Here is a 25,516-nt window from a genome sequence, read left to right as displayed (position 1 = left end):
ATTTTAGACTCCCGAAGGCCACCTTATTTTCCCTATCTTTTGTCATACTGTGAGTCTGTGACCACTGACCATTCCAAGTACTGTGATCCTCTGGATATTGGATGGCTAGGGTCACTCCCCTCCTCTCTTCCTATTCTAATGGGAGTCTTGACTTCCTGCATCCTGTTTTGCAGCCCTGCTGTTGTTAATTGCTCAGCAAGAACAGGATTGGATATGCTCGCCAAGCACTACTCAGAGGCCAGTGGCTTTGACATTGTTTTCTTTCTTCCAGATAGTGAAGAGGATTTTGCTTCCTATACAGAATTTCTTCGTTACCTGGGTTCAAAAAATCGTGCTGGTGTTACTAAGTTTGATGATGGAACAACTTTGTTCTTAGTGCCCCCATCAGATTTCTTAACCAAAGTTTTGAACGTCTTGGGTCCTGAACGCCTTTATGGAGTGGTTCTCAAGTTGCCACAGCAAATGCCAAGTAGTGCATCCATACAACAACCCCAGCAGCCTAATCCTTCATCCCAGTATGTTGCAGGACAACAATTTCCTCCTTTGCAAACAGATTATGATTTAACACCACAGAAAGAGGACCATATGTTGCAAATGGATTACAGTAGGGCATCTCATGGAGACTTGGTAACTCAACCCCCCAAGGCTCTCTTACCAACTGCTGATGAGTCTCACTTGGCACAGTCTGTTACCCAGGACTATTCCAGAAATCCTGCTACAGCATCCCAAGTTGGAGTGTCTCTAACACCTGAGCTCATTGCAACTCTATCTGCATTACTACCTACTAGCATGCCACCTTCAGCTTCAACTAATGCTCAGTTACCCTTGGGATCTTCTGCTTCGCGGCCTTCATTTCCTGCTTCTGTAACACCTGATAAAGCAATACAATCCCAGGGATGGAGAAGTGACCCTCATGGTGTTGGTACTGGTGATTTTCAGCAATCAGGAGAAGATCAAACAAGTCATCCTTCCCAACAGTTGGGTCATCAATTTAGTGCTCAGTCACAACTTTTGTCTCAATTTCCAGCATATGCAAATGCATCAAATGGGCCTGACCACTCTGCACAGGCCATCCTTGGTGGCACTCAAAATCAAGGTCCTGCTCTCCACATGCCACAGCAGGGTGTAAGTTCTTCTAAACCTCTGAGTAACTTTGTGATCCCATCCCAAGGAGGGCAGTATACCATTCCTCAGCAGGCTAGCCAACAGTATCAACTTGATTCTTCTCATAATCTTCTAAAGAGCTATGGGATGGTAAGTGCAACTGATGCTACTATTTTTTTTTTCCATTTTCCAGTTCAGCAACCTAAGCCCTCTGTTGGTTCACCTACTCAGGTTCAGGGTACAAATATATCCCAAGCACAAGCACCCACCTCGTTAGTAACTGACAAAGCAGATGTGGAGTTTCCAAATCAGTTCCAGCAACTACAATCTACTCTGTCTGGTGCCGGTCATGGAACACCGGAGGGTGAGGCAGATAAGAACCAAAGATACCAATCAACACTTCAGTTTGCTGCTAGTCTTCTTCTGCAGATACAACAGCAACAGCAGCAAACAAATGGTCAGGCAGTGCAAGGCTCTGGAAGTCACCAATGAGACCTGCCTCCAGGTAAAAACTTTACTGCATAGATATTGTCTTTTCTCCATTTATTTATTGGGTGCATAATCTTTGTTAAGACCATGCTCATCCTGCTAAGAGGCAAATTGCTAACCTAGCTTATCTTAGAAGGAAATTTTGTTGGCACAAGTGTTTACATGTGGTGAAACATATAATATCGGCTTTGTATTTTGTTTTATCAAATTACGTTAGGACTGTAGGAATGCATTGGTTACTAGCAAAACTTAAAGAGCAGTGTCTCTATGAAATTTCTAGAACCTGAAGAATTTTATTGTCTTGTAAAGTTGGTTATTCGATATCTTGATGGAAATAGTTAGTATAATTACTTCAAGATAGAGGTAGACATTAATTTTGAGGTTCAATTTGGTGGAAAGCTTATATTGTGGTTTCTTTTGCTTGGGCATTTAGTATTTTCTAAATAAATAGAACCAAGCTGTTAAAGATTGAAGTCTACAATAGGAAAAGAAAACACAGAACTAAGCTGTTAAAGAGAGGATGTTGAAATTGGAGTTGAAGCTGTTGAAGACAAGGACTCAGCTGAGGAGGAAATGGTGTTGTGGATGAAGCTTATGTAATTGGAAGATCAATTGATGTGGAGACAGTGATGAATACAGAAGTGAATGTGAATGAAAGTTTTGTTATTATTTTTATTTTTTTTCCCTAGGGAGAGGAATTTGCAAAGAAAACATCCAAGAAATTGGAAGAAAGTTTTGTGGGCCTTTAAAGAGTGGGGAGAAAATGAAATGGATGGTTTTAACTTCAGGGTAGAGGATGCTTAAGGTAGACTGAGATAACTTTGAGTGGTAGGAGATGTTGATAAAGAGGATGGAAAGGCGGTTGTGGATCAGACCTTTGAAAAGAACATGGTCTTAGAGTTAAAAGGATCAATGTTAGATCTAAGGATCCCTTCCTTTTTTGTTTGAATGAAAGTTACCCTTCTCTCGATAAAAAGGTTCTTGAGAAGATTCCTATTGTAGTAAGACATTTTTACAAGTTAAAAAAATATCAACTGTTCAGGTTTTGAAAGTTTTTGTCAGATTGAAAAGGCGAAGGTGAAAAAAGTAAAGGTCTGCAAGAGGAGCAAAGTTCCCATTCAAGCCACTGGAGCAGCTGAGTAATTGAGCAAAGTTTGTGAGGTGTCAAAAAGCGGTGGAGTTAGGGGCATGGAAGCTGATAGTTGAAGGAGACTAAAGTTATTATAAGCTGGCAGAAAAAAAAAAAAAAACTGAGAAGATTCCTCAATGCTTCAAAAATGAAATCAAACAGTTTAGCAGCCTATCAAGGGATATGCAATTGGTTTTTCAATGGGTCCCAAGATCAGCCAACACTTTAGCTGATCACTTAGCAAAGCAAGGGGTAAACAGGGAACAGTGTTTCTGGGCTAACTTGTAAAACTAAAAGTTATAGCTTTCTGTTAGCTAAATGATGTAACTTTATCTCTTTATTAATAAACTAGTGAATGACCCCGTACTAAGTACGGGGAATCGGTAATGTTAAATTTACATTATGAAATCAATAACGTTAAATTTATATTTTAATATTTTAAATAATTATTAAATTTCAAGAAATATTTATTTCAAAAAATAGTTTTTCAATAACTATTAGAATATGGATAGTTTTTTTTTGTTATGATATGTAGAAGGTTAATGATTAACTGAGATTGATAGAATGTAGGCAGAAGTGGTTGTGGATAACCATTTTTGCATTTTTTGCATTTTTTAGGATTGAATTGAAAATGGTGATAGTGGGTTGTGGGCTTTAGCAGCAACTTCTTAGAAAATGCCACGTGTCTTGCTTTCAGAAAAATGAGAAGGCCATGTGTCTGAATGGTGGGGGGCTGTAGCCTGGTAGTGGGTTGTGGGCTTTAGCAGGAATTTCTTAGAAATTGCCACGTGTCTAACTTTCTAGAAAATGAGAAGGCCACTTGTCTGAATGGTGGTAGTGGGCTGTGGACTTTAACAGCATTTCTCAGAAAATGCCATGTGTCTAAAATTGAAAAAGCCACATGTTTGAATGGAGACCAGATCTGCTCCTCACAGAAGGCGCCTCACACACGCCTCACAAGCACATCCTACCAAGCATTGGGAACATCTCCCGTACTTTTAAGTTATTATTCACGGGAGATGTTCCCAATGCACGGTGGGTGTGCATGTGAGGAGCAGATCCCGTCTTGTTTGAATGGTGGGGGCTGTAGCCTGCTTCCTTTAATATATATATATATATATATATATATATTAGATTTTCTGTTGCTAATCATTTTTTTTTTGTGAGGTGTTTAGTTGGAGTTTAGTGTTTTTTGTTGTTGGTTTCTAGGGGTGTGGAGTCTTGTGATTTTGGGTAGGTAGTGTGTTTTTGGAGTGGAAGGTAAGATTTCAAATTTTGTCTTGTTTTTTTGGATTCTTGTTTGGGTTTGGATGGTTGTATTCAATTTTGGTTCATGTTCAGCATTTGGGGTTGCAGTTTGTGGCGTGTGAAGGTTTTTTTTTTTTTTTTTTTTTTTTTCTGTTTCTTCTCTTAAATGAGTTCTAGTAACCTTTCTTGTATTTTTTTTTTCTTTACCCAAAAAAATGAGACTGGCTTTAATTTGAAAAAAAGTTGTGGAAGTTTAACTTAAGACTGGATAAGTTCTGCTTTGTTTATATGTTCCAATCTAAGTAATCAGAGATCGGAGCAGGAGCAACACTGAGGCTGGGAAAGTTGATTGTTACAGTTGCAAATGTAGAAAGTTTCAAAGATTTTGAGCATTCTAGGAGCATAGTATGTACATAAATGGTGATTACAATTCCTTGACTGCAGTATTTTCATTATTAAATAAATATTTAAAATTGGTTGTTCCAAAGATATAATTGCTCCAACATTTATATAATATTCTGTTACTTAGAGTGGCAAAGAATTTTACTGGTAAAGATGGATTCACAATTTTCTACTTTATCCACATACCAGATTTAGAAATTTCCGAAGATTTTGGAATGTTTTCAGAACATTAATGATTAGTGAAATATAGGCACTGTTTGTTCAAAAAGTGTATTTGATATAGCAGATTCAACGTGAAACAGGAACACTACATTTTTCCATCAGGTTTCACACATAGGCAGTGTTGGTAGAAATGTCAAAATGACTTTCTTGAACCAGGGGGCATTCCTACTTCACTTATCCTATGTGGTGCCTAAAGGAGCTTATGCTTTTGTAACCAAGATTTAAAATGTCCATGTCATAGAAATGTCGCTTACCAAAATATAGGACATATGGTGGAAATGTCGGAAATGTTGAGGGGAAATATTGTAAAAATTAGAGACATTGTGGAAATATTATGAAATATATGGAAATATGCAATGATATTTTATAAAATGATAAAAAAGCATTAATACATATTTCTAGACTATTATCTTATTCCCAACCATTATTTAAAGCTAAGAAACTAAGATCGATAATGAATTAGTAAATGACGGTTTACTGATGTTTTTACAAGGTTATCTGATATTTTCTTTTCTTATTTTTAATTCTGATTTATTATAAATTTTAATATATTTATTTCACACTAGTAAATAGAAATACATTTATTCTGATTTTTTAAATATTAAAGTTATAATACATTATGTTTTATTATAAATTTAATAAACTGATTCTCCTTTTTTAGCATTAAGATTATGATAAATTCTGATTTCTTATAAAATTTAATGAAGTTATTATGATTTTAATACTAAATTTATAATAAATTATGATTTAGTATAAAATTTAGTAAATTTATTCTGATCTTTTATATTAAATGTAGAATATGATTTATTATAAAATTTAATAAACATTTTCTGATTTTAATAAATATTTTAAAAACACTAACTAGTTAATATTTTATTACCTGAAAAATATTTTATGTTTTATATTATAAAGTAATTAATTTATTCTTTTATTTTTATTTTTTGTTAATTCTTTTTTTATAAATATTTTATAAAAATACGAACTAGTTAACATTTTCTGTTTTTTTTTTATTTTGTTTTCTAATGAATATTGTAATTTTATCTCAAATATTAATTTTCTTATTATTTATTCATTTTAGTGGCTTTTGTAGTGAGGGTCTACATTATTGTTGTAGACCTTCATGTACTGTAATAAGAGTGAAATAAAGATTCTATTTGTAAGTTTTCATTTATGAGGTCTATAATATTACAATAGACCCTCTTGCGTTGTAACATGTTTATATAAAGGTGTTTTAAAGATTCCATTTTAGGGCTTGCTATTGTCGAAGAGACGCGGAGTCTTTAAAGTTTAAATAAGCTTAAGGCTGAGGTTTTCAATTCTCGAAGAGACGCGGAGTCTGTCTGCAATCAGTGAGCAGCAAGCCAGCACTCAATGAAGCCCTTCAAGAAAAAAATAGAAGATGACGAAGAGCATTCTCCTCCTTCTCGACCTTGAGTTCATACCTTCCGCTGCCTCTCTCTCTCTCTCTCTCTCTCCTTTTTTCCTAGATTTTTCATGGTTATTCACCATGAGAGAGAAATAGGGTTATTGCATATCTGAATCAAGATAAGAGAAATTTCTTCAAGGTTTCATAAGCTGAACGTCCTGCTTCCAAGAAAAAGATATTTCAGAGCATGACCACTCTTGTGCTTGGTTAGCTCTTGAAGTTATACTCTAGCTCCAGGTACACAAGCTAAACGTAAAACCTTTTTTTTTTTTTATCAAAAAATGTTCTTTTTTACCCTTGTCGATATATACTAGGAAATATTTCAATATATTATATATATATTTTTTGTTTTGGGGAACGATATGGTCGACATCTACCGAAATGGTCGAAATATCGACCGACATATTGTATTTTTTTAATTCATGTAAAATTTATGTCGTTGGGTCTCGACACTGGCATATGTCGGGCGACATTTCCGACATTTCGCGACATTTTAAACCATGTTTGAAACTATAATAAAATATATTGTTCCATATTTTGTGCCAAGATGTCTCTTCTTCTTTGTTCCCACTGTACTTGAAACACTGTGATTCAAGCTGAAGTATTCAGCTTGAAACACCATGCTACCAGGCACCAACACCATCATGATTATGTCTAGATTTAAAAAAATGAACAAATCAATTCATATTCATATACTATTAGAGAAATGAACATCAATGAAAGAGCTGTCAGTCATTATCAGGCCTTTTGTATATTGAATGAATATCTGTAGGCCATTTTGAATTGAAATTCCCCAAAATTTACCATCATTTCAAACTCTTTTTCTATTGGTTGCATTGGGAGGAAAACCACAGAAATGGAAACATGCTCTGTCATTCGCAATTGTGATTTGTTGGTGCATCCAAACACTGGACCATGTTTCTAACATCCGGACGCTATAAATAGGTAGTTCCGGTTACTAAACTTCCAACTTTCTGAGTTTTATTATTTCTACAATCTACACCCAGAGGTACAAACTGTTCAATTCAGTTGGATTTGGGTGAACCCTACTTTCAATTGTTTTAGATTGGTCAATCCCCTTAAGCTGGGTATTGAATTCATTTTCTTTTTATTCATCTTGAACTTTATTTTTCCTCTCTCTCTTGCCTGTTTTATGTTCATATGTCTGTAGGGGTAGATATTATTGGAAGGTTTCTGATGATACTTCATTCTGTTAATTAATTCAACTTTTACGTGTGCTGTCTTCTGCTAATATTGTATAATTTGCCCTCTCTTGGTGTTTGGGGTCTTTACCCCATACCATGGATTGTTTTTTTTTTTTTTGTTGATCAGCACCCCATACCATGGGTTGTTGTATTATGGTATTTCTGAGCCTATGTAAAATTGATGTATTATGATATTATGATGTCCGATTGCATAGTACTGGTGAAATATTCTTATTCTGAATGAGCATATTGGGAATTTCCTCAATTTTTTGTTTTAATATTTGAAATTGTACAAGCGTTTACATGAAGGAACTTGCATAACCTTTAGTTCCACACTAGATTCTAAGGATAAATAATATGTAAGACAAATCTGGGTCAGTTCTTGTGTCAAATTCCTTAGTCAGAATAGGGATAACCTCTTGAGATCTACTTGATTAGAAGTTGATTGTCTTATAATGAACTCAGAAATGTGAGGCACTCTTTAAGTGGATGAAGCACTGACAAGGTTACTAGATAATTGGTTACAACATATTGCAAATGTATTGGGGCTTTTCCTTCTTGTGTCAACATGTTATCAAGGCTGTCCTTTTACTTCAAAATAAAATGAAAATCTAGCAATATATGATGGTGCAAATGTGAAATACGTAGATGCCAAATTTTACTTTCCATCTGGGATTGGGTGTATACTTATTTATTGCATCTAAGTATTACCGCAAAAGGAACATGATAAACAATGAAATGTCTTAAAGCAGCCTTTTCCAAAAAGCATGGCATCCTTGGTCATTGAGGATCCATGACCATGAAAGTTTGGCATAGGTTTTAATGCTGTCTGCCAACCTGATGCAACCCTCCTTTATCTGGGCTTGGGATCGACCGTGCAAGACAAAGCACACACTGGTGGACAAGACTTAGATGATGGTAATGTTGATTTCCTTGGTCATTCATTGTCAAGGGTTCCTCTGACATTAAGATGAATGTCATATAATTATGTTATTTATTCCTAAAGAAAGAGAGGGCTGATTAAAAGTTTCTGTAGTAACCTTGAGGCATAAAAAAGCAAGTTTTTTTTTTTTTTTTTTTAAATGTATCTCAGGTGGCCTTAATCAGTTTTTCTTTTTATTGTTTTGTTAGAATGGGCCGACTGTTTGGGTCGAACGGTTGGACCGTTCGAACCGGTAGCTGGACACCTGACCGGTTCGATCACTGGTTCCTTTTTTAAAAACCATGATCATCATCATCACCCATGTCTTATCCCAACTATATGGGGTCGGGTACATGAATCCTATTTTGCCAATCCGTTCTATTTAAAGCCATATCCACTGCTAAATCATTAATACATAAACCATTTCTTACTACTATCCATGTCCTTTTTGGCCAACCCCGAGTTCTAGCCCGTTCAATGAGTAATAAATCACTTATTCTAACTAGCGCAATTGGTGGTTTTCTATGCACGTGCCCAAACCGTCTTAGTCTACTCTCATTTTATCACCTATTGGGGCTATTATTAGATTCCTACTTCTCTCATTTTGTATTTGGTTGCATAGAGAAAATGTAAAAGACAATTTACAGGAAGCAATTAGTAGTTTAGCACCTATTTAAAACTAATTTAAAGAAAATTAGTTTGCTGAGTTGGGTAGGCAGATGTGCAAATGAAGAAAAGAGCTTGAAATTTCCAAATAGAAATGGAATTAAAAAACTGTAAAATTAAAAATAAAATTAATAACATGAAGTACAAAATTCCAAGAATTTTCATCAAATTGATAATAATATATTCAATAAAGATAATATATTAAGAAAGCTATAAAATATAACATCATATGGTCATGCCTCATTGCTTATTTTGATTTTTCAAATGTGCCGGTGGTCATAAATCAGTGGTCTAGGTCTCAAAACCCACCGGCATATATTTTTACCACCAGCTCATGGCTGGTGGTCAATGCCCATTGCATAGGTTTTGATGACAGCAGTGGCCGATAGATAATTGACTGCTGACCATCTGCCAGTAAAAATCTATACCAATGGTTTTTGAGAATTTGGCTGGTGGTCATAAACCGCCGACACATAGCTTATTTGAAGAATGAAGATGAGCAACATGGAGCACTAATATTTTTAGTGTTGCAAGTTACCTCAATTTCTGTGCCACGGACTCATCTTTCATTCTAAAATGAATGAGGTCCATGGCAAGAATTTTGTAACCAAATACTTTCGTAATTCATTCTTGCCCACATGCTCAAAATAAGTAAGAATTGAAAAAAATGAGAGGCCCATGGCAGCAAACCAAACATGGCCTTAGAAAGCTTCATATGTTAGAGTGAAGCTTGGTTGAGTTCTATACTTAGGAGTTTTAGAAAGCAGACTTTGTTCAGTAACATAGGATTAGTGATCTAAATTAGCATCTTGAAACGACATCACTTCCATGTTATTTCTTCCCAAATCATTTAAATCAGCTTCCTCAATATCTTCTGTGTTTCCATTAATTGGTTTAGTTCTATACTTGGGTTTTAGAAAGCAACTTTGATCAGTAACACAAGATGAATGATAATAACACCTTACCATCCATATCATCATCTCCAGCACATTCTCCTATATAATTACTGCCACAACTTCACTTGATTTCCTATTTAATGTCATATCCTCCTCCTCCTCCTCCTCCTCCTCCTCCTCATCATCATCATCATCTAATCCTTACCTAATTGTATGGGGTTGGCAACATGAATCCTCTTTCGTCATCCCTTTTTTGTCAGTGCCATATCTATTGTTAAATTATGATTACTTTTCTTACAATACATGCCCTTTTTGGTCTGCCCTTAGGCCTCCTAGCCCCTTCAACTTGTAATAGATTGCTTCTTTTTATAGGCAAGTTGTAAGACGTTGGTATTGGTGGAAATGCCAGGCATCCAAATATATGAAATACATTGGAAATGTCAGAAACTTCAATTATTGTAAAAATAACATGGCGGAAACATCATGAAATAGTGTTGCCAACTTAGGTGGGCAATAAACTGCTACTCTACATATTTAAAATAGTGTTGCCAACCTATGTTATAATACAATCTTTTGTACTCCACATAGCACATGTAGCTTTTATTAGGGAATATGTCGATTCTAGTTGTATTTCATGTTGGTACCCATGGAAATGAAAATATGTCGTGAAAACATTAGGAAATAATTTCTCTTGCTTTATCACCTTTTGGAGCAACTCCTTAGTTTCCTTCAAATGAATTCATTTCCAACCTTACCCCTTTTAATTTTTCCACTCATCCATTTCATCATATGCGATTCTGCTACACTAAATTTTTTGGGCATGTTTCTTGACTGCTTAATACTTCTGCTCCATGCAGCACTGCTGGCCTTATGTTTTATGGATATTTCCTTCCAACCTGAGTGGTGTCCGCCTATCACATAAGATTTCGGATGCATCCCTCCATTTGGTCCATCTTTCTCTAATTTTGTGTGTGGCATCCTCAAATCTCCCTTGTTATGGATTATTGATCCAAGGCAATGGAAAATGTCATATCTGGAAATCTCTTGATCTCCAATTCTAAGTATATCCTGATTTGCATTTCTCCTCCTCTTGCTACTACTATTATTACTACTACTACTGAATATGTTTAGTTAATTCATGTATGATTAGTTCTGAGCCTTAGTGAAGACCCATCTGCCTATTAAACTCTGATGTCTTTACCATAGATGCTAAACGTTAGTTATTGCCTTTGTTTTTAAATATAGGCATCATAGTGCACTCTCCATTCATCATGCATATTTTCTTTCGTCATCTTATTAAATAGTTTAGTTAGCCTCCCATTTATTGCCGTATCAGAAACAAAAACCATTTGCTTCATCAAAACTTTTCTGATCAGAGATGCTGCTACTGTGCTTAGTTCCCCTACTTCATTAAACCCTTTTAAAAGTTCATGTAATAAACCCTTTTACACAAGACAATACTTGGGTAATATGGACCAATAAAAAGTTCTTAGAAGTTGACTCTTCTGAATGAAATAAACTTCTTTTCCTTCAACAGAGAATTCTCTTAGAGAGATTATTACATTCTTATGTAAGAATGTCATGTTACTCTAAGCATAGCCGCCCCCATATAATAATTTGGACAAGGCTTAGTGTTCTTTTGGAAAATTTGATTAATCTGATTGGGAAATTTCAATTCCTCCATTATTTCAAGTGTTAAGCAGTCAAGTGTTTCCAGTCCTTTCGGCAGTAGCAATTTACAAATGTCCTACATTGTCCTGTTGCCTTGGTTACTGGATCTCAGTTTGATTTCTCTCATAAATATGATGATTTGTACACCTATATATTGATTATATTGGAAATAGTAACTTATTTCTATGCCATTGTACCAAGACTGGTAATGCCAATACATGAATGCAGTCAAAAGTACATGGAAACATTCAGTTCCAAAAGAATAATTGTCAGTTGGAGTAATCTACTTGCTGAAGATGGCTTAACCAAATACCATGATGAAGTGGGATTTCTTTATTACATCACCAACCTATTGTGTGAACCTCCAACATGATGTGCAAATAGATTGGTAGGAGAGGAGTGGCAAAGAAAGGATTTGGAGAGTTGTCCGGGAGTTGTGAAGTAATGATGATTGCGCATAGAGCCCTCCAAGCTTGTGTTGTCCTATCATAGATAGCTCCCCTGGGGAATGTATAATAAATCAGTCTAATCAGCCCTGAGACAGTCCGCTGGAAGTCGTTAAACATAGTTAGTCTGTTAATCAGTCTAATTTTGCAAGGTATTGATAACCTAGTTATTTCATTTTTGGTGCCGCTGCAATAATGCCACTAGGGATTATCAAAGGAATTGTTCCATGATGTCCAGGAACTACAGAACGCCTAATCTAAAAATCGAAATGCGAAGAGTTTTGGCAGACGTTAAAAAGTACGAGTTTCTGAGTTTCCTTGTTTGATTTGCGGGTGATCAGATCAGATCTCATAACCTTTTTTCAGTCATTTCAATCAACAGGAACATTTCGTTCTTCTAAATTTCTTGTATTGATTGAATCTTGGAATCAGTTCCAGCATAATAAGCTTCCAGCTCTTCCATTATAGTAGTTAAAAAAGGAAAAAAAATCTCCCACTATTAGCTCTTACAAAGAAAAGTTGTACGGTATATAGACGAAATACCGAAGTGGTCTTCTGGCAGATTGCTGGAGGTATCAGGGTCCATGTTTGATCTGGGAAAGGAATGACGGACTTGAACATAATGGCTTGCTTTTTTCTATGGGGCACACCTGCTATCATACGTTTCCATAGTTATCCGCCAACTTCGTTTTGAGGTGGTGTGAGATTTCTGTACGCTTGTGGTGTGTTGCAATTGTTAGAAGTTCAACTAGAAGCACCAATGCTAAGGTCAGTGACATTTTCGCATATATACTACAGAAACTCAAAGCTTTTTTACCTCAGTTAAAAAAAAAAAGGCTACAGAAAGTTGATGCTACGCCTTCTTTTGCCTTGATCTTTAAATGATAAGAGTCAGCTTAGGGTCGACGTGGTTTCTGACTTTCTGGCAACAAAAACTTTTTTCACTCATCAGCAAAAGTGGTTGATTAAATATTGTGGTCAACAATATTCATGAACCCACAAATTACATCTGGTACAAATGGGTCACTCATTGCTAATGGCTAAATATCAACCATGAGAATAAACGTTTCCCAAATGTTCTTTCGTTGAGGTACATAATACACCGGGGGTAGTATGGTCTTAAAAAATAATTTTATAATTTTATCTGCCTATGTTTTGTGTTGTATGACTACTTATTATTGATTGGCTTTACCACGCAAGTTTACGCTTTTAGTTAATTGTAACAATATAACAAAGAATTATGACCCTAATCATCTGATACATGGTTTTGATGTTTCGGTATTTGTAGGTTTGCCTTTCTCAGTGGAATATGGTCGAAAAGAGGGGCGACGTTATGTTGGTTTATTTCCTGGAACTGAAATTAAATGGGTTAAGATGTGACGAGAAAAATATCAGCTTCGTTTGTTTATTTTCAAAGAGTTGGTGCTTAAAAACTAGGCTATTGCCCATGTGCCGAGCAACTTAACGCCATAGGTTTACATTTTTTTCGTTTTTTTTTGAACCTAAGCACATTTCTGCTCTGTTTTTTTTTTTTTTAGTTTTCTTTTGGATTTGTAGGCTAGCAAAGGTAAAAGGTGAAGTAGAGAGTAAAATGGTTAAATACAGAGTATTGGGTGAAATCTTCGCTTGTTTCTAGACATAAAATATACACTTTAATATCCTTAGACTCGGGAAACTCCTAAATACATTATAACCCAGTCCCAGGTATATAAATGCAACTAAGGCTGTGTTTGGTTGGAAATTCCTAAATACATTATGACTCAGGTATAAAAATGCATGGCATATTTCAAGCCAAGTACACTACAATTTATATAGGGAAATTTAGGGGTGCAATCAAATCAAATTTTAATTGAATAATTTGGGTTTAAGTTCAATTAGGCGAAGTTGAATCTTAGGGTAAATTTGGTTAGCTATTCCAGGTCAAATTAGACCAATAACATAAAAAAGTAAATTATACATTCATAAATATAAAAGTATATCAGTTTTATGAGCTTTTGAGCCTAATTTAAATTGAACGAATATAAGGGTATTTTAATTGAACCAAGTCAAGACATAAATTTCGGCTTGGCTCAAATGCACCCCTAGGAGACTTTTAGATATAATATAACTCTACTGGTAAGACGTAATGCATCAATCAAAGAGTCTAAGGTACATCCAATAGATTCATACAAATGGTTATGTATGAAAGTGGTGTTTGGTTGACTATCTTCAAGGAGTGCCTTGAGGTGGTGAACTACCAAAGTGCTCACATTGTCTTAACAAATTCAAGACATTACTCTCATTGTGTTGTTCGGGTAGGGCTTGCTTCTTCAGACCTTAAAATTTACCTGATCTCCCATTTTGATGGATGTGTATTGGAGATTTGAGGTCCTTTAATTCTTTTTTTTTTCTAGGTTTTGGCGTTTTCATACGTCAAGCAGGGACTTCATAAATGAGATGGACATTTTAAACAAAGTTTATGCTACAAACAGATTGGATCAAATTTGGATAGAGATACATCTAAATCAAATCCAATAAGAATCCAAGAGATCTGAATTTGACCTGACATTCGATAGGTATGTGAAACATAGATTCAAGTTTGATTTATTTGTATATCTATGAAGTGATGGGAGATCCATCATATGGATGGCTAAATCTTACAGGAAGGTTGGGCGAAATTTCAAAAATTTTTTTACTCCCATCCAGGAATCCTATTACCAATTTAGAAGACTGCATTTTTAAGGTTTGTTCTTGTAATCAAATCAGACCAAATCTGAAACCAAAATAAGGGAGGGATATATCTGATACGGAATTCATGCAAAAGTGCTCCTCCCAACGTAGATGTTCATGCCCAAAGAGTGTACCAAATCCTCCCTCTACTGAAGATGACACGATGAGGCAGGATCAACAGGTAGTTGTTCACCAAGAACTAGTGATTCTTTAGCAAGAATCGAATGCGACAGTGAGCACAACTTCCAAATTGTTTCTTCTGGCAAAAAACAATATCATGATCAAATCTTGATCAAATCCAATAACTGGAGATCGAACAAGGTAGGGCGCTAAGACCAGGAAGAAAAAGAGCTGAAGGCAAGATTAATCTAACTGAGTTGTCTTCTCTCTATATTGAGTGAGTCTGTATTCAAGGTTTGCCATGCTCTCTTATTTATAGCCTTAAAGAGACAATTTCCTAATCTCATTAGGAGTTTCCTGATCAAAATCTTTTATTTGGATTTAGACTCTTTAAGTGATAAGGATAATCCCTTATTTTATCTATACATAAAGATCAACCTTCCTAATCAAATTAGGAGTTCCTTTAATCCAAATCTTTATTTGGATCTGGACTATTTAAGTGGATAAGGATAATCATTTATCTTATATGCTGATCCAAATCCCAGATCTGCCCCTATTTAATTAATCTAATTAACCCAGTTTGAAATGGGTTTTTAGGCCCATTAAGCTTTTATGCTCACTTCCACTTTAATGTTGGCTAGTTTGGCTCTTTTTGTATGGCGTGGTACCCTATCATTGATCTACACATCAGCCACATGGGTTTAACCTAGTCTTTGTTACAAGGCCTGATCGAATTCACTGCTAAATACTGTGAACCCCTAAATCCATCACTATGGGCTCTTAATGAACCCAACATTTATACTAAATGGTCATTGGGTCCAACCATCTTATGAAGGCCCAAGGACTATGGGCAGATGCAAGATTAGCCCATCAAGTATAACCCTCAATGGTCTTACATTTAACCTCTCAACTCATAATGATCAAACACTACTCGACAAGAGATGACCTCTCCCTTGGCTGCAAGGTATAGTGCTGCACTCTCTATTCACATGGATCCCGTGAATTAAAACCTTTTACAAACATTTTGAAACCATAATATATATATATATATATGTATGTCTCTATATAAATATATTTTGCAAAAACAAATTTCAACAATTGAAATCAACTGTTGGCAATTTAGGTTTCCATCAGAGAGAGTACATCCCCGATCATTCACTTTGTCTGGCAAAGAGGTTGATCCTGTCACTATGATCATTCACTCAGATGAATTCTCAGACTGTCCCAACATTCTTAGGTTTTAAACCCCTCTAAGGATCTCATTGATTGGCATATCAAAGTCAGCCCAATCCGACACCTAGTGCAGTATCATAATCGAGTCTTGGGGTCAGGTGTAACATTCCAGTTTTGCCCATCTATCTCCAAAGTCTAGGGCAATACAGAAATTTTGGTATGGTTAAGGGTTTCAAGAAAACTCACACTGCATGTACCTCAGGTCTCACCCTAGCAGCTGAGACAAGTCACCCCAACCAACTTGGTGGTACATCAGTGTCAGCTTTGCTAGGATAAATCTCCCTACCTCTATCCAACGGCTGTGTATATTCTAAACTAACACGAGTCTCATATGTATCCAGTTTAAGCGTATTACATAGAAACACACCATAATAACATGGATCAAATATGTACTTTATTTATTTACAATAAATGTCATAATGTACATCATGCTGATTGGAGCTAAGGGCATATACTGTCTAACAATCTGGATATCTGATTTGATCAAAATATTAGTAAATCTATATAGAATCAACATCGATTCATAAAATTAAATATGAAATAAAAATATATATACCACAAATAAAAAATAAGTTTATATAAATTCCAAATCTAATACAATTCTAATGAATTATAAAACTAAAAATTACATTTTATATATGCACATGATTGAATCAATTATGGCTAAATGGATATTTGAATCTGACTTAAAATGGATGGGATTTCAATTTGGATTGAATTAAATCCAACAGATACGCGGCCCTAAGACAAATTCACTACAAAGGTGGGCTGTGCCTAGTTAAAATCACATACACGTTTTCTTTTGTTTTCTGTTAATCAAACCAATCTGTCAGCCATCTTTTATTTCTTTTCTCTTCCCATGCTTCTTCTTCTTGCCCAAAAGGACCAAAATAGGATTTTTAAAATTTTAAATGACTTCTGATGTGCCTTTTCAATGATTGAGAGTATGTTTAAGTTCAAAGAGGTCACCCCACAAGGTATATTTAAGTATTTTTCGAAACTCAAGATATGTATTAGTCAATTTTGAAAACTCGGGATATGTTTAATTCGTTTTACCCAAATCATTATTATCATCATCATTCAAGCCGTATCTGATGATACGTGGTCGGCTACTTGAATTACTACTTCAACCCATGCTCTTTTTGGTTCACCTCTAGCCCTTCTAGCCCCTTCTATTTATCTATCTTAGCATGCATATTTTTAGCTATTATGCTCATTTTTCTAACATATTGTTTCTTGTCCACCAAACGCTTTGCTCTAACATGGCATCAAGGTTTAAAATATCGATATGCCTGATATGCCAGTAGGGGCATATCAGGCGATATCGATAGTTTTTTGTCTTTTTTTATTTTTTATTTTTTTCAAAACCGATTCAGGAGAATTGGTTCAAAGCTCCTCCACCCCCTGAACCAACCAGAACCCCGATACACCCCCTATAGCGTATCGAGAAGCCACCGGCATGATATCGATACTTTAACCTTTGCATGGCATTGCCATCATCAATCATCATTTAGTTCCCATGCGTGGCATAAAATCTATGTCCACCCTAAATCATTCTCAGGAAATAATGATGGGTAACCATATGTAAGTAATGAATTAATGAACCCAACAAATTTTACATCCCCCCTCCTCAACTCACAGGTTGTGCAATAGGTATTATTTTCAAAAAGTATCCATACGATTTATTCAATTTCTTTGGGGGGAAGAATTGAGTGACATTAGATCTAAGTATCCCGAGGCAAGGTTTTATGGGTATTATCCTACGACAAAAGGCAGCTCAGTTTAAAAGGATATATATATATATATATATATATTATTAATAGAAAACAAGTGTTCTCTCTGTTTAGTGAATGAAATCTATTCGTGTGATTAGATTCTCACGTGAGAGCAACCTAGTAATATATATATTAATATAAATAACAGTAATTACTGTAATATATATATATATATTAATATAAATAACAGTAATTATTGATTATTACAGTAATTTAATAAATATATAATTAGTGATTATAATTAATAATTACTGTTATTATAAAAATTCTTGATAACTAGATATTTACTTTAAAATTATAGATACTGTTATTAAAAATTACTGTTAATAAATTACCGATTATTACAGTAATTTAATAAATATATAGTTAGTGATTATAATTAATAATTACTGTTATTATAAATATTGTTAATAAATAGATATTTACTTTAATTTTACTTTAAATTAAAATTATAAATACTGTTAATAAATTTAGTAATTATTGTTATATTAAAAATAATTAAAAATGTTATTAAAAGTATTGTTATTGGTGGTTCGACCATCCGGTTTGAACGGTCCGCCCATTCTGACAACAAAAATTATAAAATAAAAAAAACAACCAAAAACCATTGAATGGGTCAACGGGTTAATGGTTTGACCACTCGGGTTAATGGGTCATTGACCAATTCAACGGTTTTTGGCCAAGGATCGGGATTGGGGTAAAAAGGAACTCGTTGCCTGGACGATTCCCAATTAAAAAAAAATGAATGACCCGTCCTGACAAAAAAATTACAGGCCAAAAATTGACTGTGTGAGGTCCATTAAGCAATACCATACGTGTTATGTCATTCGAGCGTGTGACTCATAAGACCTGAAAATGGAACTATTCTATCCACCAGTTTTCGGGTAGACAGTTCGAACGGATGGCCCGTTCTAACAACGAAAATTAATAAATAAAAAAATGACCAAAAACAATTGAACGGATTAATGGTTCGATCGCCCAGGTCCATGGGTCATTGGTCGATTCAATGATTTTTGGCTAGGGACCAAGATTAGGATAAAATAGAACTGGTTGCCTGGATGGTTCCCAATCAAAAAATAAAAAACAACTAAAAACTATTGAACGGGTCAATGGGTCAACAGTTTGATCGCTCAGATCAATGGGTTGTTGATCGATTCAACAGTTTTTGGCCAAGGACTGGGTCAAGGGTCAACGGGTCGACGGTTCCATTCCAGGAAATGGAATTGGAAATGGGTGCTCTCTACATCCAAGAAATGGAATCCACTCATGTGAGCACCCATTTCCTATTGATAATAATTGATTATTACAGTAATTAATTACTATAATTTAATAATTACTGTAATATAAGATAACACTAATTACTGATTATTACAGTAGTTAATTAATGTAATTTAATAGTTACTGATTATTATAATAATTTAATAAATATACAATTAGTGATTATAATTAATAATTATTGTTATTATAAATATTGCTAATAACTAGATATTTACTTTAATTTTACTTTAAATTAAAATTATAAATATTTTTATTAAAAATACTATTAAAAAATTTAGTAACCCGATTTTAATAATTACTGATTGTTACAATAATTTAATAAATATATAATTAGTGATTATAATAAATAATTATTGTTATTATAAATATTGTTAATAAATAGATATTTACTTTAATTTTACTTTAAATTAAAATTATAAATACTGTTAATAAATTTAGTAATTATTATTATATTAAAAATAATTAAAAATGTTATTAAAAGTATTGTTATTGATTATTTAATAAAATATTATAATTACTGACTATTACTGATAAATAATTTTAATTTAATTTAATTTTGATAATTATTAATATAATAAATATTGTTAACAAATCCGATTCATGAACTTAATAATTACTATTATATTAAAAATAACTAAATAATATTATTAAAACTATCATTAATGATTATTTAATTAAATAATATAATTACTTACTATTATTAATAAATGTTGTTAATAATGTTCTGATAACCGATGGTTTGATCGTCCAGTTCGAATGGATGGCTCGTTCTGACAACAATAATTATAAGCAAAAAATTACGGAACCATTATGGCTACCGATTTTTGGGTCGATGGTTCGATCATCCGGTTCGAATGGACAATCCGTTCTGACAACAAAAAATATAAGCAAAAAATTGAGTTTGTGAGGTCCATTAAGTAGTATCATACGTGTTATGTCATTCGAGCATGTGACTCATACGACCCGAAAACGAAATCGTTCTGGCCATCAATTTTTGGATCGACGGTTTGATTGTTCAGTTCGAATGGATGGCCCATTCTGACAACAAAAAATTACAAGCAAAAAATTACGGAACTATTCTAGCCACCGGTTTTCAAGTCAATGGTTCGACCGTTTGGTTCGAACGGATGACCCATTCTGACAACAAAAATTATAGGCAAAAAATTGAGTGTGTGAGGTCCATTGAGCAGTATCATGTTATGCCATTCAAGCGTGTGACTTATACGTCCCGAAAATGGAACCATTTTGGTCACTGGTTTTTGGGTCGACGATTCAACCATCCGATTCAAATAGACGACTCGTACAACAAAAATAAAAGAACAACAAAAAACCATTGAACGGGTCAACGGGTTGACAGTTCGACCACTCGGGTCAATGGGTCATTAACCGATTCAACGATTTTTGGCTAGGGACTGGGATTGGGGTAAAACAGAACTGGTTGCTTGGACGGTTCCCAATTAAAATAATAAAAAAAAATGGACGACCCATTGTGATAACAAAAGTTATAGGTAAAAAATTGAGCATGTGAGGTCCATTAAGCAGTACCATATGTGTAATGTCATTCGAGCGTGTGACTCATATGATCTGAAAATGAAACCGTTATGGCCATCGATTTTCAAGTCAACAGTTCGACTGTTCAGTTTGAATGAATGACCCATTATGACAATAAAAATTAAAAAAAATAAAAAACGGCCAAAAATCACTTAACGGGTCAACGGTTCAATCACTCGGGTAAATGGGTTATTGACCGATTCAACGATTTTTTGCTAGGGACCGAGATTAGGATAAAATGGAATCGATTGCTTGGATGGTTCCCGATTAAAAAATAAAAAAAGGCCAAAACCATTAAACATGTCAATGGGTCGATGGTTTGATTGCTCGGGTCAATGAATCATTGACCGATTCAACATTTTTTAACTAGGGACTGGGTCAATGGATCAATATGTCAATGGTTCCATTCAAGCCCTTGCGAAATAGGGCCCCTTCGCTAGTTATATATATATATAGCACAAAGCCATGTATTTTGTATTTCTAAACCTATATTATTTGCACTCCTTCCAAACTAAGCCTAAATATAAAATAAAAAAAAAATCAAATCTCCCAATTTAATACTCAAACCTCATATAATTGTAACAATACGATTTTTGGTACAATTGAAATAGTACACTTTATTTTGTTCAGAAGCAATCATCTGCCATAATTGAGAGAGGGGAGGGGGAAGGAAGGAAGATGCTACTTAAAGAGCTTTGCGTATTTAGGGACATTTCAAGTTCAGTTATTTGACCTAAGTCTCTCTCTCTCTCTCCCTAGCTTAAGTTTTTCTACCTACATCTTATAAGAAGTAGGGATAAAAACGGATCGGATCGGATTTGAAGCAGAGTATATTCGAATCCGATCCGAAGATCCAATTGGATTTCATAAATATTGATTTGTCGAATCTGATAAGTGTTGGATATGAAAAGAAAATATAACAGTTTAAGTAAAGAAAAACAAAAAATACAAGTTTTTTTAACCATTTTCATCATATACATACATGTTTTTATAGAAAAAATAAATAATATAAAAAATTTATAAAGATGTAATATAAATATAGATTTACATACATACATACATACATACATGCATACATGATCCTTTCAGATTGGATAGGGGTGATCCGAATCCAATCCATTTTTTAATAATATCTTATTGTCCAATTCAATCCGATCCAAAAATCCAAAATGATGATATCCAAATGTGTCAAAATAGGATCATACTTTGAATCATGATATGATCCATTTGCACCCCTAGGAAGAAGGTTTCTTTAAACTCGTACCTGCTACAAATTTCTGCATTTCCTCAAACTACTCCTTAGTCATTCCATCATAATATGTATGAACTCTTTCCTAAAAATAGAAATGATAAGCTCTAGAGAGACCCCTCTATCTTCTAAAGTGGGAGAGAGTTTACACCCGAAAATATGGGGAGGAATGGGAATTAGGAAACTTCAATGGGTCAATGAGGCCATTCTAGAAAAAAATAGCATGGAAAATATTAAATGAAGAGAATAAACTTTGGGTTAAGGTGATTAGAAGAAAATACATGAACAGAGAAAATTTATGGAATATTAAATCCAGAAAAGGTATCTCTTGGGCATGGAGAGGGATTCTCCTTGCTAGAGATCCCATTAGGAAAGGCACTTGTTGAATGGCAGGACCATTAGCTTCTGGCATGACAAGGGAGTGACCAATAAACCCTTGGCGAAAGCTATTAATTGTGAGAATATAGATAATGATAACATTATGGTCTCAAACATGATTGATTTTAAGAGAGAATGTTGGAATGAGGTTAAAATTCGAGCTGAGGTCCTCGACCATTTGTGGTAGGAAAATTAAGCTAATCTTTGTTTCACCTAGGAGGACAAGGCTATTTGGAAGTGTAATCCTACTGGATCCTTTTACCATTAAATCAACTTATCTACTGAGATGCTCTTTTATTCGAGGGCCCAATAATTCTATGAATTGGTTAGGAAATATTTGGAACATCAAATGCCCTCCAAAAATCAAAACCTTCCTCTATTTGTTTCTCATAAATAAATTCCCTACAAAAATCCAGTTAAGGAAAAGAGGATTAGACATCGATGACTCAGGTATTACAGAACCAGATGAAATGGCTGAGGGTGGTGCAGATGTTGTCATCTTTTTTTGATGGTGCCTGACTCCCTTCAAACAAGGATTCGGTGCAACAGCGTGTGTGGTATTAGGCATGCAAGGACACTTCCTAATGGCAAAGTCCAATGCAGTAGTGGCGATAGATGCTGAGACAGTGGAGATGCAAGCTTTACTTCAGGCTGATGAAATTGCAAATTCGTTCCAAGGTAAACAGGTTCATATCAAGAGCAATTGTCAGGTGGTAATTTCTTACATTAATAGCTAGAAAATGGATACACCTCCGAGATGGAATAGTTACAAATAAGAAATTATTTGACTGGTTTTCTTCTTCGTATTAGAGCAGGTTCTCACTTCCTATTTTTCTTAGGTCCATAAAGTAAGTTATTGATTGATTGAAGATTGATGCTACCCAGTTAGAGGAGATTTATGGAGAAGATTTATCACTTAGATTGAGGCCCGAGGCAGGTTGTTGGAGATTTTTTTCCCAGAAATTCTAGCTAAAGGGAGTTTACTGATCCATTTGGAGATCGGCTCTAGCTGGAGAAGTTTCTGAAGTCCTTGGTAGGAGTGGCCATAAGTTCTCTCTTCCACCCATTTTCTCCCATTCTTTTGCGTGTTGTGAAACCCTTTTTTTTTTGTTACGGAAAAGCTCAAGTTAGTGTTTTTGATCAGTAGTATCTCATTTTTATTTTCATTTGCCTTTGTTTAATCAATGGAGCATACTAGAGGTGAAACAAAATATCTTACTGTTCGGGTCATGGTTGAGTTGGCCTTAGACAACATTTGGCAGCCCAGTCATCGCCCGGTCATCCCCGGCCATGTTGATATGGCCCAGCCAGCTCTGTGGCATACGCTGACTCCACGGCCTTGGCCACACTATGCTATTACTATAGCCCTCTATCTTATCCTCTCAGCCACGTCAACTACATGTCACGCGGATAAGCACAACCAAGGATAGGAGGAGGGAGGAGGACAACTCCACTGGGGAATAGGATTCTATCCCAAAAACCTCGACGGTTAACCTCATCCCTACAACCCCGGAAGCCCAATCCGACCAGAACATGGACTTCCGACTATAAAAAGGTATCTCTCGCTCAAGGTAAGGGATTCTGACTTTTAGTACCCATTCACCACCCTCTACTGACTTGAGCGTTGGAGTATCTACCCGGGGATAACTCCTCGGGACTCTGACACCCTTTCTTGATCACAGGTCTTTAAGCATGGCTCTGTCCTATCACCTCGGCTCTGCCCTGTTGGCAAGGACTATCTTAATGCCTTCCTTGGTTCGTGCACCAATCCGAGCCTTTCCTGAAATCTCTTCCTTACCGCGTAACTAAGAAAGTGATCAAGATACCCAAGAACCAATCCGAGCGATCAACAAGTCAATCCCCATCTTGAGAATCTTGTCGTCGTACCCCTCCACACCGAGAAATCCCGTAGCCCCCAGTTGTGGTTGACTCTATGCAATTCCAAGCAATGCAAGAAAATGTTGATAAGATCTTTGAGATGATGCAGGCGATGGGTTCCGCAGCATCATCCAACCAAGTCGTCCCCCCTCATGCCCCGGCACATACAAAGGATGATCCTCGCCTTGAGGACCCCAAAACGCGCTAAAGCGCAACACACGCTGCACAACACATGCCGCACAACACATGTCTCACAACATAAACTGTGCAACACAGGCTGCGCAACACCCGCCATGCAACACAGTCTGTGCGACACCCACCACACAACACATACCGCGCAACACATGCGTAGCTCGACACACACCACTGACTTGACTGATCTTTGAATGGCCTGAGCCCATGACGCATAGCTCGATAGCGTATTGTCGACCAAGTAAACCGCCTCAACTATCCACGGCCCAAGCCTAAAGAGGAGAAGAACGCCCCCACCCATCAAGGCCTGAGGGCGGTCATTGAACTCTACACATCCACTTACTAACAGTCAAACCAGAGCTAGCCGAGCAATGGTCAGCCCTCAAAGAGCCAAAAAGCTCTCGAGACCAATAACTGAGCATCCCGAAGATAAGAGCTCAAAACATAATCCTACCCCACTAACCGGAGATTGAAGATCTCGGACAACCGTAGACCTCGGCCATGACAAGAACGAGGAACCCAACTGGAAAAAGAGAGAGAGAGAGAGAGAGAGAGAGAGAGAGAGAGCCCGCGCTGCATCCCAACCAGGCACTCCATTCTTTGACTTTGGAACTGGGGGAGTGGTGTTTGGATTCCGAAATGTCGAGTATTAGTTCCTTAGCCAAAGAACAAAGAGTCGTTTCACGATGCAACACACCCAAGCATTAGAGGCCCAAACTTCAGACACCAACTTAGCTCCTCGACACCTAACCAAGGTAAACGATCGCACAATGCCTTGGCTCAGCAGTCCTCTCACGACCGTGCAATGCCTCGGCCGAGCACTCCTCTCATGACCATGCAATGCCTCAACCGAGCATTCCTCTCCTTGACTCTAGAACTGGGGAAGTGGTCTTCGGATTCCAAAATTTGAATTCTCGAAGTTTCCTAGCCGACGATCGAAGAACTCCTCAGCCACAACCCACATTGCATGGGTGACAAGTTCCGCCAAGCGCCGAGGAATGCGAGGCAGACAAAACACTCAACCAGGACTTTAACTTGGAGCTCCTCAGCTGAGAAACAAAGCACCATGCAGTGTTGCACCTTGGTCGAGCACTTCATTCCTGGATTTCAGAACTGGGGGAGTATTGTTCGGGTCATGGTTGAGCTGGCCTTAGATGACACGTAGCCGCCCAGTCATTGCCTGGTCATCCCCGACCACATCAGCATGGCTCGGCCAACTTTGCAACATATGCCAACTCCGCGGCAATGGTTGCGCTATGCTATTATTGTAGCCCCCATCTTATCATCTCAGCCACGTCAACTACACGTCACGTAGATAAGCACGACC

The 25,516-nt window shown here is 36.1% G+C and overlaps 1 protein-coding gene across 14 annotated transcripts in view; it reads left to right on the top strand.

Moving 5' to 3' along the window:
• LOC148873364 (flowering time control protein FPA-like) overlaps positions 1 to 13,445 on the top strand; it is a 28,434-nt gene extending 14,989 nt beyond the window's left edge. For 3 of the 14 annotated variants that reach the window (XM_088964536.1, XM_088964532.1, XM_088964537.1), the window contains 3 exons: positions 174 to 1,254; positions 1,336 to 1,609; positions 13,115 to 13,445. In XM_088964536.1, the coding sequence (XP_088820662.1) occupies positions 174 to 1,254; positions 1,336 to 1,596 (1,342 nt within the window). In that variant the 3' untranslated portion in view covers positions 1,597 to 1,609; positions 13,115 to 13,445. Of the gene's footprint in view, positions 1 to 173; positions 1,610 to 4,674; positions 4,795 to 5,831; positions 6,567 to 10,566; positions 10,981 to 11,608; positions 12,002 to 13,114 lie in introns of those variants that run through there. The other 11 variants (XM_088964531.1, XM_088964524.1, XM_088964534.1 and 8 more) reach the window with 10 other exon arrangements.
• The last annotated feature ends 12,071 nt before the right edge of the window (positions 13,446 to 25,516 follow it).

Source organism: Nelumbo lutea, chromosome 1 (genome assembly GCF_056320005.1).
Source record: "Nelumbo lutea isolate HS-2025 chromosome 1, American lotus-T2T, whole genome shotgun sequence".
In the NCBI taxonomy this organism is placed as follows: Eukaryota; Viridiplantae; Streptophyta; class Magnoliopsida; order Proteales; family Nelumbonaceae; genus Nelumbo; species Nelumbo lutea.
The sequence above is the reverse complement of the archived record's forward strand: the minus strand, read 5'-3'. Positions and strand labels throughout refer to the sequence as shown.